The sequence below is a fragment of the Magallana gigas genome, chromosome 4 (genome assembly GCF_963853765.1).
Source record: "Magallana gigas chromosome 4, xbMagGiga1.1, whole genome shotgun sequence".
Taxonomy (NCBI): domain Eukaryota; kingdom Metazoa; phylum Mollusca; class Bivalvia; order Ostreida; family Ostreidae; genus Magallana; species Magallana gigas.
In genome coordinates this window covers 14,191,423-14,209,187 of record NC_088856.1, presented here as the reverse complement: position 1 = coordinate 14,209,187, position 17,765 = coordinate 14,191,423, and the positions used below count along the sequence as shown (strand labels likewise).

The following is a 17,765-nucleotide window of genomic DNA, read 5'->3' as shown; positions in this document are numbered from 1 at the left end:
CGAAAGACCATTGCTTTGTTTCTCTTTCACTATTTTGTTTTTGGGGTTTTTCTGTCATGTTTTCTCAAAAACGGTCCAGCCGATATAGATGAAACTTTTAGACCTTATAAATGACAAAATTTGTAAGAAAATCATAATTCACTTTTTTTGTCAGTTCCTGTCCCGTGAAATTAAAGATTTTATGATTTTGCTTGTATTAAAGATAAAACTTTCAAATTTTCAGGGTTGGTAAAGAATCTTCACCCCTATTGCATATTTGAATGTCCGCCGTCGCTTCCGGTTGTCACCGAAAGAAAACAAAAGGATTTATGTTTCAACGCTTTTTGTTTTGAAATTTTTGATGATTTTTCGATAGAGAGGCATGAATAACTTCAAAATATGAAATTTGTTTTGTTAATAAATCCACCTATTCTCAAGAATTTTGGCTCCAAAATCCTAAAGCGAGAGTCAGCGTATATCAGAAATATCAATAAAAGAGCCTTTCTTAAGTCCAAGGGAAGCTCGTTTTAAAATACCGTCTATCTTTCAACTTTTTTGTTTCTACATATTTTTCAGTTTTCTTTGAAGTGACGATTGGCTTTTTGAAATGTATACAGGTAATCACATGGAAGACCCTTTGTTGCTCGTTACAATATCTAGTTGGTTTTTTATCTCTCGCGTTTTTTCAAAATGCTTCAGCCGATTTTGATGAAATTTTCAGATTTTACTCATGACAGAATGTGTTAGAAAATTTTGTTTTGGTTGTGGGGAAACCACAGAAGTTGTACTCATTTTGGCAGTAGATTATGTATTACTTAAGTTAGCTACTTATTACAATGGTCAGTTTATTTCTGCCAGTGATAATTTTTACTTTTTAACAGCACTGTTTCGGAAATAATTGGAAGCTTAAGTGGATTTCGATTTTACGTCTATAAGAATACTTATGGTAACTTTAATAATATTCGGTAATCTATAAGTTTATGTAAATAGCTTAAAATTACCCCAACTTTGCCCCCAAAACAAAATACCCTGAGCAAAAAAAAATTAATTTCATTATAATTTTTTTTGACATGCAACAATTCTTCTTACATGGTTATAAAATGTATCTGTTAGAAAACTTGAAAAGAATTTATTTACCTTATTTTAACATTTTTATTAAAATTGCGGCACACGAATTTTTAATTTATTAAAATTCACTAATTATTATTTATGAAAACCATATAACAAGTCTAGTTGTTTAAATTACAAAGAAAAGGTTAAAAGATTGCCTGGGCGTGTCAAGTTTGGTCCTGTCACTTTCTTGTCAGTTTCAGCTGCTGTAGATTTCGACCAATCAATAAACGGGGCGTGTAGATTTCAATCTGGCTGTTTCTATAGAGCTATGAATTAACTATAAGTTTCCGTAAGAAATAGAGGGAATAATACTTGGTAGAGGTAAATATTAACTTATGAATGAATAATATCTATCAATTGAAGTTCCTAAGCAAAGCAATATATTGTTTTTTTCCCCAATGTAAGTAGAAACGCTATAGTCGTATTCTGTTTACAGCAGTAAACTAGATATGCAAAAAAGTCCTTTAAGTGCTAGGTAGTTGGTTGTGCATTTTATAAATTTTGATTTCTCTATACATGTCAAACATATCATAGAAAATGACGGGATATCAAATATAATAATATGCATAATTACTATCGAACGAATACCAAAGAATAAAATATGCTTAATGACTTATTGAGTGTCTTACTTGTTTCGATATTTTGTCGGCGTGTGTTCCCACTAATATCACTGGCGTTTCGTGATCACCGTAACTATCAATAGAACTGAGCCAGAACTTGTAGTAATCTAAAAATACAGTTTTAAATACAATTTAAAAAAACATTTTTACATTTAAAACAGGCATCCAAATGTGATTCTGAATTATCAACAAACACGCCGAATCACATAAGTTTAAACAATTCTTCTTTTCAGATACTTATCTTTACCACTCAAATTCAATGAAAAAATAGATAATGTTTTCGGATGTAAATCTTCATAAGACATTCAAATGAAGAAAACGTCTACAACCAACAGAAACATTAACAAAACGTACCTTTAATTATCTGATAATTCATATTAAACATTTATTAAGAATTCTTAGCGTTTGTAACATTCATTACAAGTCCTAACGGATTTCGAGCTATGGGGTACAGTTGCAATGATATTTTGCTTTAAGAAAATTGTTGATTACAATGCACAATAACATCAATATACGATTCGATTTTGGTCACATATTTACCTGCATTTGAAAATACCCAATTTTGTACTGTCAATTTTAATATCCATCATTTACACTGAAAATCGTATATTTGGACATATTGGATATATGATTGCATGCGCATCTTGTTTAACAAAGCAAGTTTGAATAGTAACAGTGTAATTACCTTGATATCTCCAGGACTTGAATCTACTACAATTTATTTCATCCATACCAGGTTCATGTACTTTCTCATCGGGACGCTTTGTCATATCCACAACAAAGATATAATATGTTTTAGGACTTAAATATATCTGGTGAAAAGCATAATATAAACTCTGTCCTCCAAAATCTAAAAATGTAATTCTTGGACGTATACAATGTTTTTCTTTCGACAACCTTTCGACATCTTCTTTTACTTTTGAGATTGCATAGCTTTCATCATCATTTTCATTTTCATAATTGTTAGTTTCGCCACATTCGTTATCTTCCCCATGTTTTCTTTTTTGCAAAGAATGACTCCATTCACTGTTTTGTGACTTCGTGCCAGAAAAGTAAGGCGCTGATTTGCTACTTTCCTCTTCTAGGAGAAAAAATTGATAGCATCATTATAAATAAAGATAATCAAATGTCATTTAAATCATACATAAATTATAGATAATAATTGCTTGTAAGTTTCCTTATCAGTAAGTCGGTACAGTAGAAAACGGTAATTCAAAATAAGTACAATATGAGCAATATATATATATACTGCACGAAAGGTTGCAACAAAACTTTCCAAGAAAGCTTTATATATATATATATATATATATATATATATATATATATATATATATATATATATATATATATAGCTTTCTTGGAAAGTTTGTTGCAACCTTTCGCGCAGTAAATCAATTTACTGTCATAGTGTTTATCACCATACACTAAAATCATAGAAATAAACCTGCCTGTTCATATAACACTGTATATTTATTAACCAAAACTAGTATTTCATTATTAAATCATTTTAAATATATAAAGAAAAGTAATTAATGAGGAAACATTCATATAAATTTTATCTTGAAATATTTTTTCTTTTAAATATTCATATTTGTAGGATTAAATAAAACGCTCAATTTTACATAACGAATTAAAAATGTTCTTTTGAAAAATAATTATTAAATTATAACGACTCCTTAATAAAAATGATTTTTCAGAATTCAGAAAGTTTCTAGCACTATTTTTTAAGTCGCGGATGCAAACTTAAAATTTTAATATGGATGTTCCATGTATGTTTTTTATCCCTGACTGAGAAAGTATATAATAGCTTTTCAGCGACAAAAACAAGACAATAACATACATTGAAATAGACATCAATATAAATTTAAATATACGCATTCAATGATATTTTTGGATGTTATCGGTCCTGTAACACACAAAGCGGTGCAGACAAATTATCATACTGTGCGTCACACAAACAACTGTTATTTTAGCTATGATGTCAAACCTTATATGAAGTCATAATTGACTCCAGGTATTTTTATTTCCTTGGGTTTTGTAATTTCATTACAATTCTTTCCTACGTAAACAATTTTCGTGCCATGATTTTATTTGCATTGGCCTAATATACCAGAAAAAGTTCTTTTTCAAGCTGATTTTTCTATCTGCTCATTTGTTATGAACATTAATAAACAGTTCCTAGCGTTTGTCATATTTATTTTAGGTCTATACATGGGGTTTTCTTATCAACATTCAAAATGGAATCAGAAACCTTGTTTAGATAACAAAGATTTGTCAGCCCTGTATCTCGCTTGTAACTCGACTATTGACACTAAAGGTTGTGTGTGTGTGTGTGTGTGTGTGTGTGTGTGTGTGTGTGTGTGTGTGTGTGTGTGTGTGTGTGTGTGAGTGTGTGTGTGTGTGCGCGCGCGCGCGCGCGCGTGCGTGCGTGCGTGCGTGATATAATATATATATATATATATATATATATATATATATATATATATATATATATATATATATATATATATGGCGGTTCCGCTCTATAAGTTTTATAGCGACAACGTAGTTGGAAGGAGAGAAAAAGAAAAACATTTTATACAAACTCTCAAACCATCTTTGAATAGTGATTTAGCCAAAAATAAAATGTATCTGTATTAACTTTCCTTTACTATGCAATAAGATGAACGTTATAAACTGTTTCCTTATACTATATTGTGACGTCATAGTATTGTTTGTATAACGTCATTGATTTTTAACGTCACGTCTGAGGAAGAAATGAAAGCACTTACGTTTTGAAAATAGCGTTATTATTATTTTTTTTAATATATATTACTAGACAATGGACTTTTTATTTTGTTTGGATATATATATATATATATATATATATATATATATATATATATATATATATATATATATATATATATATATATATATATATATATATTTATATATATATATATATATATATATATATATATATATATATATATATATATATATATATATATACATATTTCCCCGAGTACCCAAACTCCGTCACCATAAGCAGAAAACCTCCCGCGTTTCTCTGTAAATCATTTTTTGTGGTTTTTATCATTTGCAATCACTAAATATAATCTGAAACAATATAATTTATAAAATTATTAACAAAAATATTTTTATTTTTATTCAAATAAGCCCTCTGAATACGACGTTTATCACGCGTGCTTATTATATCTTATGAACCTAACTCCGTCACCCACATGCTCTATGATATGGCAGGGAATGAAGACACATTAACAATTTAGTTAAAACTCCATTTGTATCTAGGCCAAGTTATAATAAGTAAAAATGGTGCATACAATTTAATTGTATTTAATTTCATCGAAATGAAATGACCGCCAGAATAAAATATGGGTCCATGTAATAACAATCACAATGGCCTTTTTAGAATGTATGGATGCCGTTTGATTTTTGTCCTTACTTATTTCAAATATTTTATATCATTAATTTATATATTACTTATTATATTATTTATCTATTACATTTTTAGAAATATATCATATTCTAAATAGCGATATACCGGATATATCTATAACCCTGTATAAGGCAAAAGGTACGGCACGAGCGATTTGACGTTATCATCAAGAATAGTGCATAAAGGCTATTGCGGATTGAAAAAATGTGTTAATTACCTTAATCAAAAATGTATTACATGTGATATGTTTCATCTTGACATCTCTATAAATGGCTGACCACCGTAAATGATTGAATTGGCCCGCATGTCAGAAATATCGATATTTTAGTGCACCCGTGAAAAAGTTTTAGCTGATTTCACACAATTAATGGTGTAGAAAATGAACAAGGTTTAATTCTGTTATTTTTTGACACATTCTTAAATTTAACCGTTGCAAATTGTTGCCATTTGATTAAAGATTGTTGACATGTCAAAAATGACGTCATAATCGTACTTAATTTCAAACGGCGAGGAGTTTCCCGAAAGTGACGGAGTTAGGGTAGTGACGGAGTTAAGGGGCTATGCGATATATATATATATATATATATATATATATATATATATATATATATATATATATATATATATATATATATATATATATATATACACACAGTACCCGCAACGTTATTTTTTTATTTAAACGATACATGTAAACGAAAGGATAAGATTCACGCACGATAAGAAAGGATTTAACGCACGATAGGAAAGGATTAACGCACGAAAGGATGTGATAAACGCACAATAGAAAAGTATACATGCACGATAGGAAAGGATTGATACACGATAGGAAAGGATAAACGATGTTTATGATAAACGTATCATCGTTTTTAACGATCTTCACGAATAAATTGATAATGGCAGAATTTGAGAAAGAACTCGCACGAATAAAGATTTAGGTGAAATTTCTTTTTAGTTACAATAACGGAGTTGTTAATCATCGCTGCATCATTTATAGAATGTATAAAAATGACCAGTTAATTCCTGTTTAACCAAAATTATGAGCTTAAATGATCAATAAATTGTCTATATTATTAACTTTTTTTCATTACCGAACACCTTAGCCGATCGCCGCGAATTGTTCAGCCCTAGATCAAATCACACGGAAAATGGCGGGTTCAATTATAAAAATCCAACTCTTGTATAAGTAAATAAACAATCTATCATAAATACATTTCTTTCTGTATAAGAAAATGATGCATTAAAAACGAATTAAAATACACACAAGTCAAATAAATATTTGCGCAGATACACATTCCGCGTACAATTTGTTAACAATGTTTTCATAACCACACATCCTAGCCGATTGTCGAGGACATTTTAGACCGAAGTCAAATATATCACAGAAAATAACGGGTTCATTTAATATAAAACTCTGGTTTTAATTAAATATAAATAAAACTATAAAATACTATTGTTTGTGTAAAATATGTTGCATAAAAATTTATATTGCATAAAAAATTATTGTTTACGAAATGTACACACCGCGAACGATTAAATATATTCGATTTAGAGGTAAATATGTTATCTTGTTCCTAGGAACTTCGATAGTTTAGACTAATTTTTCATTTTCAATGTTAACAGATATGATTTACATGTATTATTGATTAATTGTTATCTAAAATATTAAGAAATTAGTATAATGATAGAATTCTGGATAGATTTTACAATTCTTGTTCGATAAATTTTCATATACGGCGCAGTGTATGCCTTGTACCTTTTAAATAAATTATTTGCTTATGAAAAGGCACGAAACGATTAATCCGATAGGATAAAAGGAAATTAAAGAAATTTCATTCTTTACTCTTTACTCCACCCTTCCCACACAAAACGCAATATTCCGTTTAACTTAGCACGGAGAATTTGTACAATTATCACAGACAAAACCTTACGATCTAAACGTCTGGAAGAATTAAAAATATTTCTGCAACGACAGAGATACCCGAAAAATTTAATCAACGCTGGAGTAAAAAGAGCGACACAAATTCCATTACATGTTCTACGTAATCCTCGCCGGTCTTCTAATAATCGCAACAACGACGGGAAACTTGCTTTTGTTGTGACCCACAATCCAAGGAACAGAAATATTTTAACAGACGCAAAACGACTTTACCCTATATTAGAACAGTCAGAAAATATGAAGAAATTATTACAATCCGAGGACATAATCAGTAGCCGACGACAAGCACCCAATCTTAAACACATATTGACCAAGGTCCGCTTTACAATGCAGGAGGATATTCCATCCGTGAAAAAATGCGGCGACCCGAGATGTGGTACATGTGCCTACATAGAAGAAGGAAATACAATTCTACTAAAATCTGAGATGGAAATTCGCGCCAATTCGTCGATGAACTGTAAATTGGAAAACGTTATTTATTGTGCTATTTGCCCAACATGCAAAGAATTTTATATTGGACAGACGGGGAAACTAAACGCGCGTGTTCGTGTCCACAAGCAACAGATTAAAGACCCGAGTGTTCGTAATACTCCATGCTGTGAACATTTTGCTGAATGCGGCGAGGGAAAGTTTACCCTATTCCCATTTTATAAACTTCCAAATGAAAATGAAATACTGCGCTTAGCCAAGGAAGACCACTTTATTAAATTATTTAAACCAATCTTAATCGCACTCAGTGAAAAATTTATTATATGCATGTTATATAATTGAATCATTTGTAATATTTGCGATTATTATTTTTTTAGCGCCTTTTTGCTCTGTGACTCTAACTTTCCGCTACTTTAACGTTATTATGACGTCACAATGAACTTTTGCTTATTGACGTTACTACGTTACATATTAGTCATTTGTACATGACTGCCTGATGAGCCAGGAATGGCGAAAACGTTTGCGGTTAATAGGATCAATTTGTGATTTAATCTGGATATTTATCATTTTCAAATTATATATATATATATATATATATATATATATATATATATATATATATATATATATATATATATATATATATATATATAGGGGTAAGTAATAATGTAGTGGATAATATAAAAATTTCAACAAAGGAGAATAAACGATTACTAAAAAAAATGCTCACTAAAACATTCATTTTAATATGCAAACGCTAATACTAAAACATCTTTTTTACCGGTGATTACTCTTAGGAATTTTTATACATAAATATCTTATGAATAATTGCATTATTACCGTATTCACCCTCTTCATCGGAATCTTCTGTACGTTCTTTTAAATCGATGTTCTTCCTTGTTTCAAAGTTCTTGTAATGATTGTCACTTTCTTTACATATCTTTGATTTGTTGTGTGAGGGCTCTTTTTGCGTAGTTTTGTTTTTATTTTTAATCTCATTTGCAGAAAAAATTACTGTAGGTAATTCGCTTTTTTTATCAATACCTAAAAGAGAATTGAATCATGTATTGTTATTATATAAAACCGGAATAGACAAAACTTAAAATGTAATCACTGATGCTTATATGGACGCGAACAGTAAATGTCAAAGATCTTAATTTTTTTTATCAAATAGAACAATATTTACTTTGAATTGTTTCTTTTTCTTCCAACACCTCAAAACTGTTGGCCTGGACGTCAACCAGTTCCGTTGATTTTATGCCCTGAAGTTTTTCGAAGGTTACATTTTCCAGTCTTCTGAGAAGAGTTGTTTTTCCAGCGCCTGTGCATCCAGCTATAATGCATCTTACATGATTAACTGTCAACTCTCCTTTTCCAAGAAATTCTCGAAGTTTTTGTTCATCTACTTTTACCTCTTCAATTACCTTTGTACCATCCACGTGAATCTCTTTTACAAAAGTATCATCGTCTTGTTTCTGTTCACCTTCTAGCATCTCATTCTCTAGTCTATCTTTAGTCATTCCCCTTTCATCTACGTAAATCTCATTCGCTGCACTGTCTTTCTTACGCTCTGTTTGATCCACTGGTGTCTCTTCTTTAATATTCTTATCATCTACCTCTTTTGCTGTAGCATCATCTATAATTCTCATTTCCTTTTCATCTAAAGGGGTTTCAATCATAGTCTTTTCCATAAGTTTTGGTTCATTTTTTGGTATTGGTTGTGCTATTATCTCTTCATCCACGTTAAATTTGTCTGTTTGGGCGTCATTAACAATTTTTTGATTTTGTTTATCTGCTAGCATATTTTCTGTTTCTTCCGCATGTGAACGAAGGTTTTTATCTAGAAAGATATATAGAAAAAATTATGAAATGAATATCTAAAGCATAGCTGAAAGTGTATGCTTAAGTATTCGCACGCATAAGAATAAAAAATAACTAGCAAATAAACCAGATAAAAATCTTCAATTTAGTAAACTTAAATTAGATCAAAAGATTACATTGTTAAAATGAAAAAGCTTTGCCACTCTACTAATTTACAAATATTTTCAGTTAGTTATTTAATTAGTTTTATTATGTGATGGTAGAACGTTTAATCAAATGCCATATACTTCATTGTTATGTGAACAAATCTAAGTCTTATATTTGTTAACAAATGATGAAAAGTTTTTTCCGCGAAACGGATTATTAAAAAACGTTAATAGCTCCAACCCCGGTTATACGAGTATAACTTGGGTAGACATTGGGTTTATTCCTTATAAATTATTTTTCTGTTACTTACGGTAAAAATTAAGTGCGTTTTACATTTAAAAATGATATTTATCTGTTCAAAATTCAAAAGTAACGTCAGGCGGATTAGTACGTTTTTGACGTGATTGCATTGTGACGTGTCCTGTGACGTGCAAACAAGGTTATACAAATTTCATGAATTTTTTTTATCCAATCAGAAGCCGCGTAATATATATATATATATTTATATATAGATATAGATATATATATATATATATATACATATATATATATATATATATATATATATATATATATATATATATATATATGTGTGTGTGTGTGTGTGTGTGTGTGTGTGTGTGTGTGTGTGTGTGGGCAATTGAGGAAACAAATACGTGCTCATTTTGATGTTGTTATATATGTGAATTATCCATTTACTACGATCGCGACAATCGGTCGACCCGTTTTTTTCGACTAGGCCATCAAAGGATAAGTCTATAAAAATGTAGAATATTTTAATGCAATTTTTTTATAATGACGAAATGATATATTTGCTGGGAATCATTATACTTAGTTTAACTAAGCTGAAATATCAGGCCAGCTTTTTGAATCACTTTTTGTCCGCTGTTCGTGTTTATATGTCTTTCTGTCCGTCCTTTTGTTAACTTTAACATATTAGAATTCTTTTCTAGAACCGCTGGGTCCATTCCAACCATACTTTGCAATTAAGGAGAAAGAAATATAAGTTTGATAAAATATATCGCAATCCTTCTTTAAAGTGGATATAATTAAGAATGATTTAAAACTTGTTGGTAATGTTTCATTCAGCAGAAATGCTGTTATATGTGTGAAAATATTCAAATCTAATCAAATTATGATTCCCAAGTCATGAAGGGGCTACAAATTTATAATAGATTTGTACGATTCCAGCACCCTCATTGACCATATCTATGTGTCCGAACCTATATGTGCAAATCCGGCGTAATACGTATGGGTGTATTGACCACCATTTAGTTTATGCGGTACGAAGGAAACTAAATTTTGGTACAAATTGTCATGTTAATATAAAATTTCGCAGTTTACGGAATTAAGATGAGGACAGATTCCGTAAAGATCTCCTTGCGGTAGAGTGGAATGAAATTAAGAAATTGAGTGACGTAAATCAAATGTGGAACGATTTTACGACAACATTTTTCAAAGTAGTAGACAAACATCTACCCTTTAAAGAACGGAAAATAAATGTCAATTCAGAGGAAACTTTAAAAAGCCAGCAAAAATCGTGTCACCATCAAGATCAGAGTAGCAAAACGGGACGTTGTTGAAGAAGCAATCGATCAGTGTTATAATCGTCCAAAAGACATGTGGTCGCGGATTTTTAAACGTAATGTTTTTAATTCTTTTTATGAATATTTATCCATAAATAATTTAATTAACAAAAGTCAATCTGGTTTTCGACCAAGTCATTCATGTGAAACTACGCTTAATTGTCTCACAGATAAATGGTTCAATAATATGGATGATGGTAAACTTACTTGAGTGTTGTTCATTGACCTGCACAAGGCTTTTGATACAGTCATTCATAATGTGCTTTTACACATTTTGACAAATTCCAAAAGAAGCAATTCTTTTGGAATTTGTCAAAATACTTTTAATTGGTTCCAGTCTTATCTTACAAATCGAAAGCAATTTGTTAGTTGGAGAGGTGTGTTATCTCATGAAAAAGATATATCTTTAGGAGTCCTTCATGGGTCAATTTTAGGACCATTATTTTTTATTCTACATGTATATATAAATGAATATTCGAAATTTTTCCAACACTCTTCGGTTACAATGTACGCAGACAACACACCACAGGTCGTAAGTGACAAATATTTAGATACGATAGAAAAAAAACCCAAGAAGACCTCGAGCTAGCTAGATACGGAATGGATGATTAAGAATAAACTTAGTATAAATCTTCAAAGACGCAATGTATGCTTATTAACACATCCAAAAGGTTGCAAATATGTAAAAATTTGAACAAAAAATTTTAGTGGTTCGCAAATTGAATTTGTGAAACAGGCTAAATTATTGGGGGTTTATATAAATAATACCTTATCCTGGAATGCTCACATCGATTTTATTTCAAAGAAAATTTTAGGAAAACTTGCTGTGTTAAGGAGAGTGAGCTATTTTATGCCACCAAATGCATTATTATTTTTTTTTCTTACAAATTTTGTGCAGGCGATTTTTCGGAAATGGCTTAGCCGATTTACGTGAAACTTTCAGATCTAATAGTTATTAATCCGAACTTAATAAACAATTTTTTATTTTGATGACGTGGATTTTGTTTTTGAGAAAATGACGTTTTAGCGACTTTTAGAGGGTCCAGGGATCTCCTCCTAAACGGTAAAAGATGTTGAGTTCAAACTTTCAGGGATTGTAGACAAGAGACTGTAGATGTGTAATTTGGCATTCATATGTATCATGCTCAAAAGGCGTTAACGCTCGCCTGGTCCCAAAAATCGAGACTTAAAAAACGTCGTATTTTTTCATGGTTTTCTTAGTTTATCTCTTTTTTGAAAAAATATTTTGTAAACACGTGTAATGCAAAAAAAGTTTATATTTACAAGACCTTTCATTTGATATAAAAAAAAAGTGCTGGCCCCTCAAATTAGGGGACTAAAGAGCTCTAAAGTCTTTCATGTGTAGCCCTTTACTGAGGGATATTTAGTGACCAGTTATAGAAGCAAATATATTTATTTTACAGTTATGTATCCAAGCAATGTAATGATTTTATCATTTGCTACGTAATTAGGGGTTTTTAGGGGCCAAAATTCCAGAATTTTTATTTCATATATCTCAGAAAGGAAAAATATTTTGAAAAGCAGAATAGAAGAAAAGATGGTCAGAAAGATGTATTAAATCATATGCAATTTTCAAAATTTCGTTAAACGGCCCCTATAAGGAGTTAAGGGATTGGTCCCTAAAATGTTCTTTCCCATATATCTCAAGAACGGTAACGAATTTCTAAACAGTTGTTGAACAAAGTGAGTTGAAATTTAAATGATCTTTTATTTGATATCAAAAAAGGGGCTCGCCCCTCAAATTAGGGGACCAAATGGGCTCTAAAGTCTTTTATCTGTAGCCCTTTAATGAGGGATATTTTGTGAACGGTTATAGAAGCAAATATGTTTATCTTAAAGTTATGTATCCAAGCAATGTAATGATTTTATTATGTGTTACATAATAAGGGGTTTTTAGGGGCCAAAATTCTAGAATTTCGATCACCAATATCTCAGAAAGGAAAAATATTTTGAAATGCAGTATCGAAGAAAAGATACTCAGAATGATGTACTAAATAATATGCAATTTTCAAAATTTCGTAAACGGCCCCTATAAGGAGTTAAGGGATCAGCCTCTAAAACATTCTTCCCCATATATCATAAGAACGGGAACGAATTTCTAAATTGTGTTGAACAAAATGTGTTGTGATTTAAATGACTTTTTTTTTAATTTGATATCAAGAAAAAGGGGCTGGCCCCTCAAAATGGGGAACTAAAGGGATCTAAAATCTTTCATCTGTAGCTCTTTGTTGAGGGAAATTAAATGAAGGCTATAGAAGCAAATATGTTTAGCTTACAGTTATGTATCCAAGTAATGTAATGATTTATTCATGTGTTATGTAATAAGGATTTGTTAGGGTCAAGAGTCCATAAACTATAACCACCTATATCTCAAAAAGGAAAATATTTTGTAATGCAGTATAGAAGAAAAGATCCCAAAAATGATGTACTTTACAAAATGCAACCTTCAAAATTTGGTTCAGCGGCTCCAATAAGGAGATACGGGACTCGCCCCTAAAACTTATTCTTCTCAGATATCTCAAGAACGGTGACGAATTTCTAAACACTTGTTGAACAAAGCTCTTATCCCTGAAACAAAATTTTATCTGGCCCTTAGAATGTAGACCCTGTTTTTTTTAATTCTAAATCATGTTTAGCTGTTACATAGCAAAATCAAGATTGAACATAAATCTCAAGTTCTAAAATCAGGCGGAAGACCTCCTCGTTGCTCGCAACGAGATCGTGTCTAGTTATTATTTTTTTCCAGAAATTTTGTGCACGCGATATCTCGAAAACTTTTCGGCCGATTTCGACCAATTTTTTTTTCTACAGATGATTGCCAGTGGTCATAATTCTAGAAGCTTTTTGAAATCGTCACTTCTGGTTCCGATTTACAGCCAATTATGTAAGTTTTTACGACCAATTTGTGCAGACATACTCAGAGACTATCAGGGATATAAAAATAAAATTTTCAGGATAGGTAGACCATGGTTTGAAGATGTGCAGAATGCAAGAAAAAGGGACTGGCCCTTTTATTTAGGGGTTCAGACACTTGTAAACTCTATTACAAATAACTTTAAAATGATAAAGCTTATGTTATGCATTGTAGAAGCAAAGTTGTTGATCGTAACAATATCTATCAGGTAAGATCATTGCCACGTCCATTTTTAAACTTTGACGCAATATATCTAGAGAAGGAGACATATTTTGTTAAGCTATGTAGAAGAGAAAATGTCTGTATTGATGATTTTAATCGATTCAATCAATCAAAACACCAATGTCTGTCCCCATTAAGGATCTCGAGGACTTACACGTAAAATATTCAATCATTTGTATTTAAAAAATGATTAACAATTCTAGATACATGTAGGTGTAAGAACAAAAAATGTTAGTATTTGTGAGACCTTTCGAATGAACTCAGGAGAAGGGGGCTGGCCACTTAAATTAGTGACCAAGACACTCGTAAACTCTATTACAGATTGCTTACAAACAAAAGGTTTTGCAATGCATTATAAAAGCAAAGTTGTTGATCGTAACAATATCTATCAGGTAAGATCATTAACACGCCCATTTATTACGTAATTAGGTATTTTGGGGACCAACGTACTTAAACTTTGACGCAATATATCTAGAGAAAGAGACATATTTTGTAAGCATTGTAGAAGAGAATATGTCTGCATTGATAATTTTAATCGATTTCATTAACCAAAACAAAAAAGTATCTCCGCATTAAGGATCTAGAGAGCTTACCTTTAAAATATTCAATCATTTGTATCTTACAAATGATTAACAATTTTAGATGGGTGTAAAAACAGAAAATGTTAGTATCGGTGAGATTTTTCGAATAATCTCAAGAAAATGGGCTGGCCCCTTTAAATAGGGACCAAAACACTCGATCGTAAAGTCTTTTAAAGTCTTTTACAAATACCTTAAAAACGATCAAGATTTTGTAATGCATTAAAGAAACAAAGTTGTTGATCGTAACAATATCAATTTGTAAAACTAATTGCCACACCCATTGATGACGTAATTAGGGATTTTAGGGGACTTAAATCTTAAATCTCTAATGTGCAGTATGTGAAAAAGCAAAATACTTTACTTATCATTTTAAAGGATATTGACAATCGTATACATTATCTGAAAGAGAGTGGATGAGGGGGGATTCTGAAATTTCATTAATATTTAAATCGTATCGTTTAAAAATTGAACAGAAGACCTACTCGTAACTCTTAACGAGATCGTATCTAGTTATTATTATTACGGTCTTCCGTTTTGAACGGAAGACCTTATAGTGATTGTAATGTTTCTTTTTGTTATAGTGATTGTAGTGTTTTTTCTTTCTCTCTTTCTTTTTTACCCTTTTTTATCGAAAGAATTTCTCAGAAATGGCTCGATAAATTTTCGTGAAATTTTCAGGACTTATAGAAAAAGGTAATATCTCCAGGAGTTTTTTTTCTCATTTTTTAAAATTTATTTCCGGTCTTCCGTTTTCTGTCCCGCATCAAAAAACCTTGTTCCCTCGAGATCTTAGAACTATGTGGGATGATAGACCTGTGTATGTAGATGTGTTTAAACTATTTTGTTTTGTTCGTCGTAATTTCCGGTCGTCACCGGAAGCACTTCAAAAATAATTATTGTTCGGCATTAAATTCCTTTTCCATAAAATAAATATATAAATATAAATCTATACAAAGGTCAACTATGCGATGTCAAATCAACAAAAAAATTCTACTTCTGGTGAGATATCTCAATTATCTCAGGTAGCTTTTTTAAACACATGTTGTACCCGTGGGATCTCCGAAACTATAAGCGATCAAGACAGGAAACTTTAATTGAAGATATACATTTGTTTGAAAATGTGTTTAATTGGTTTCATTTCATCTTCCGTCACTTCCGGTCCACACCGGAAGAGTTCAAACAATTCGAGCTGTTTATCATTTGAACTGTTTTCCTTTGATATTTTATGTTAGATAAATGAACAATAATGTAAACTTAGCAAGTATACAATAAATATTAAATATAATTTACATTGAGCACTTCCGTTTTTCCGTTTCCTGTCCCGAGACAAAAAAACCTTATTTCAACGAAATCTCCAAAACGGTAACGACTTGAACAACCAAACTTTGTGGGATGATAGACATATGTATGTACATGTGTTAACATTATTTTGTTTTATTCGGCGTGACTTCCGGTCGTCACAGGATGTACATTCAATTTAGTCTTTTTAATATATTTTGGTTATTTAGCATGGAAGTAACATTTTAGCAATAGAAATACGAAAGGTCATCTACACATGGTAAAAAAAGAAAAAAATGATCTACTTCCGGTAAGACATCTCAAAAATCTCAAGTAGCTTTCTTTTATAAAAACAAAGTACCAACAAGATCTCAGAACATGTGAAAGATCAAAACACAAAATTTATGTGGATAATTGACATTTGATTAAACATGTCTTTTAAGTGTTTTATTTGATCGTACTTCACTTCTGGTTTTCATTTTTTAACTTTATATTTTAAAACATTTTTTTTTTCAATTTGATGAACAGTATCGAACCGTAGGTAAATGCACTTAAATATCTACTTTTAATTTCTTAAATTACTTCCGTTTGTTCATTTTCGGTCCCGAGACAAAAACCTTTTCTTAACAAGATATTATAACTAACAAAAACGTGAACATCCTAACGTTGAAGAAAGACAAAATAATGTATAAAGATAGTTTACTATGTTCTGTATGATCCGGCAAAACTTCCGGTCGTCAAAGAAAGTACTCAGAAACTGACTTTTTGTCTTTTTCTTTTGTTATTTCTTGAGAATTCCTGTACAGTATATATTATATCCATTTTCTGTTTACAAGAGAAATGGTTTTTTGTACAGATTTAAACATGAGGAACGGAAGACCTTTTTGTTGCTATACCAACAAGAGTCTAGTTATTATTATAATTATTATTATTATTATTATTATTATTATTATTATTATTATTAAGGAATATACAGAGAAAATCTTTAAAATCATTTTCTTAATAATTTAATATTGTTGGTAATGTTTCAGAATTTTTTTGTGAAAAACCATTTAGCCATTCAGCAAAAATGCTGAACTGTGTGTTAAAATATTCAAATTTATTCATTTTATGATTCCCAAGTTATGACGGGGCTATAATTTTAATATAAGTTTGTACAAAGGAATATACAGAGAAAAATCTTGAGGATCCGCGCATGTAGAGGACACACTATAATTTCCTTATAGCTCTGCGGAGCTGTTCTGTGTGTACACGTGAATAATGAATATATGGACATGCAAGATAGATATGACAACATATGCAACATAACTATGTTGACCTGCAGAAAAATTGCAATCAGATAAGAATTGTAAAACAAATCTCAAAAATATCTAATGTCGCTCACATGCTAAATGCCACTTATTTATATTGACATGCAACTTATCCATGTTGACTTGCAACTTATTGAAGTTGACATGTAAATTACTTATGTTTAACATGCTAGTTAAATATTTTGACATCTAACTTACTTATGTTAAGAGGATATACTTGGACATACCGATCTCAAATATCAATGTAACAATGTTGCATGCAAACATAAAAAAGTTGCATGTTAACATAAGTAACTTACATGATGACTATTTTTTTTTCGCATGTCAACATAACTAAGTTGCTTGTTGACATAAATTGGTTGC

General features: G+C 30.7%; 1 protein-coding gene across 1 annotated transcript in view; it reads right to left on the bottom strand.

Annotated features, from left to right (window-relative positions):
* Nucleotides 1–17,765, bottom strand: part of LOC109617183 (uncharacterized) — a 73,199-nt gene that overhangs the window by 18,512 nt on the left and 36,922 nt on the right. Inside the window, exons 7-10 of the mRNA XM_034448766.2 lie at nt 8,709–9,362; nt 8,363–8,566; nt 2,398–2,793; nt 1,722–1,819 (exon numbers count right to left, since the gene is read on the bottom strand). Coding sequence (XP_034304657.1) covers nt 1,722–1,819; nt 2,398–2,793; nt 8,363–8,566; nt 8,709–9,362 — 1,352 coding nt within the window. The remainder of the gene's footprint in view (nt 1–1,721; nt 1,820–2,397; nt 2,794–8,362; nt 8,567–8,708; nt 9,363–17,765) is intronic.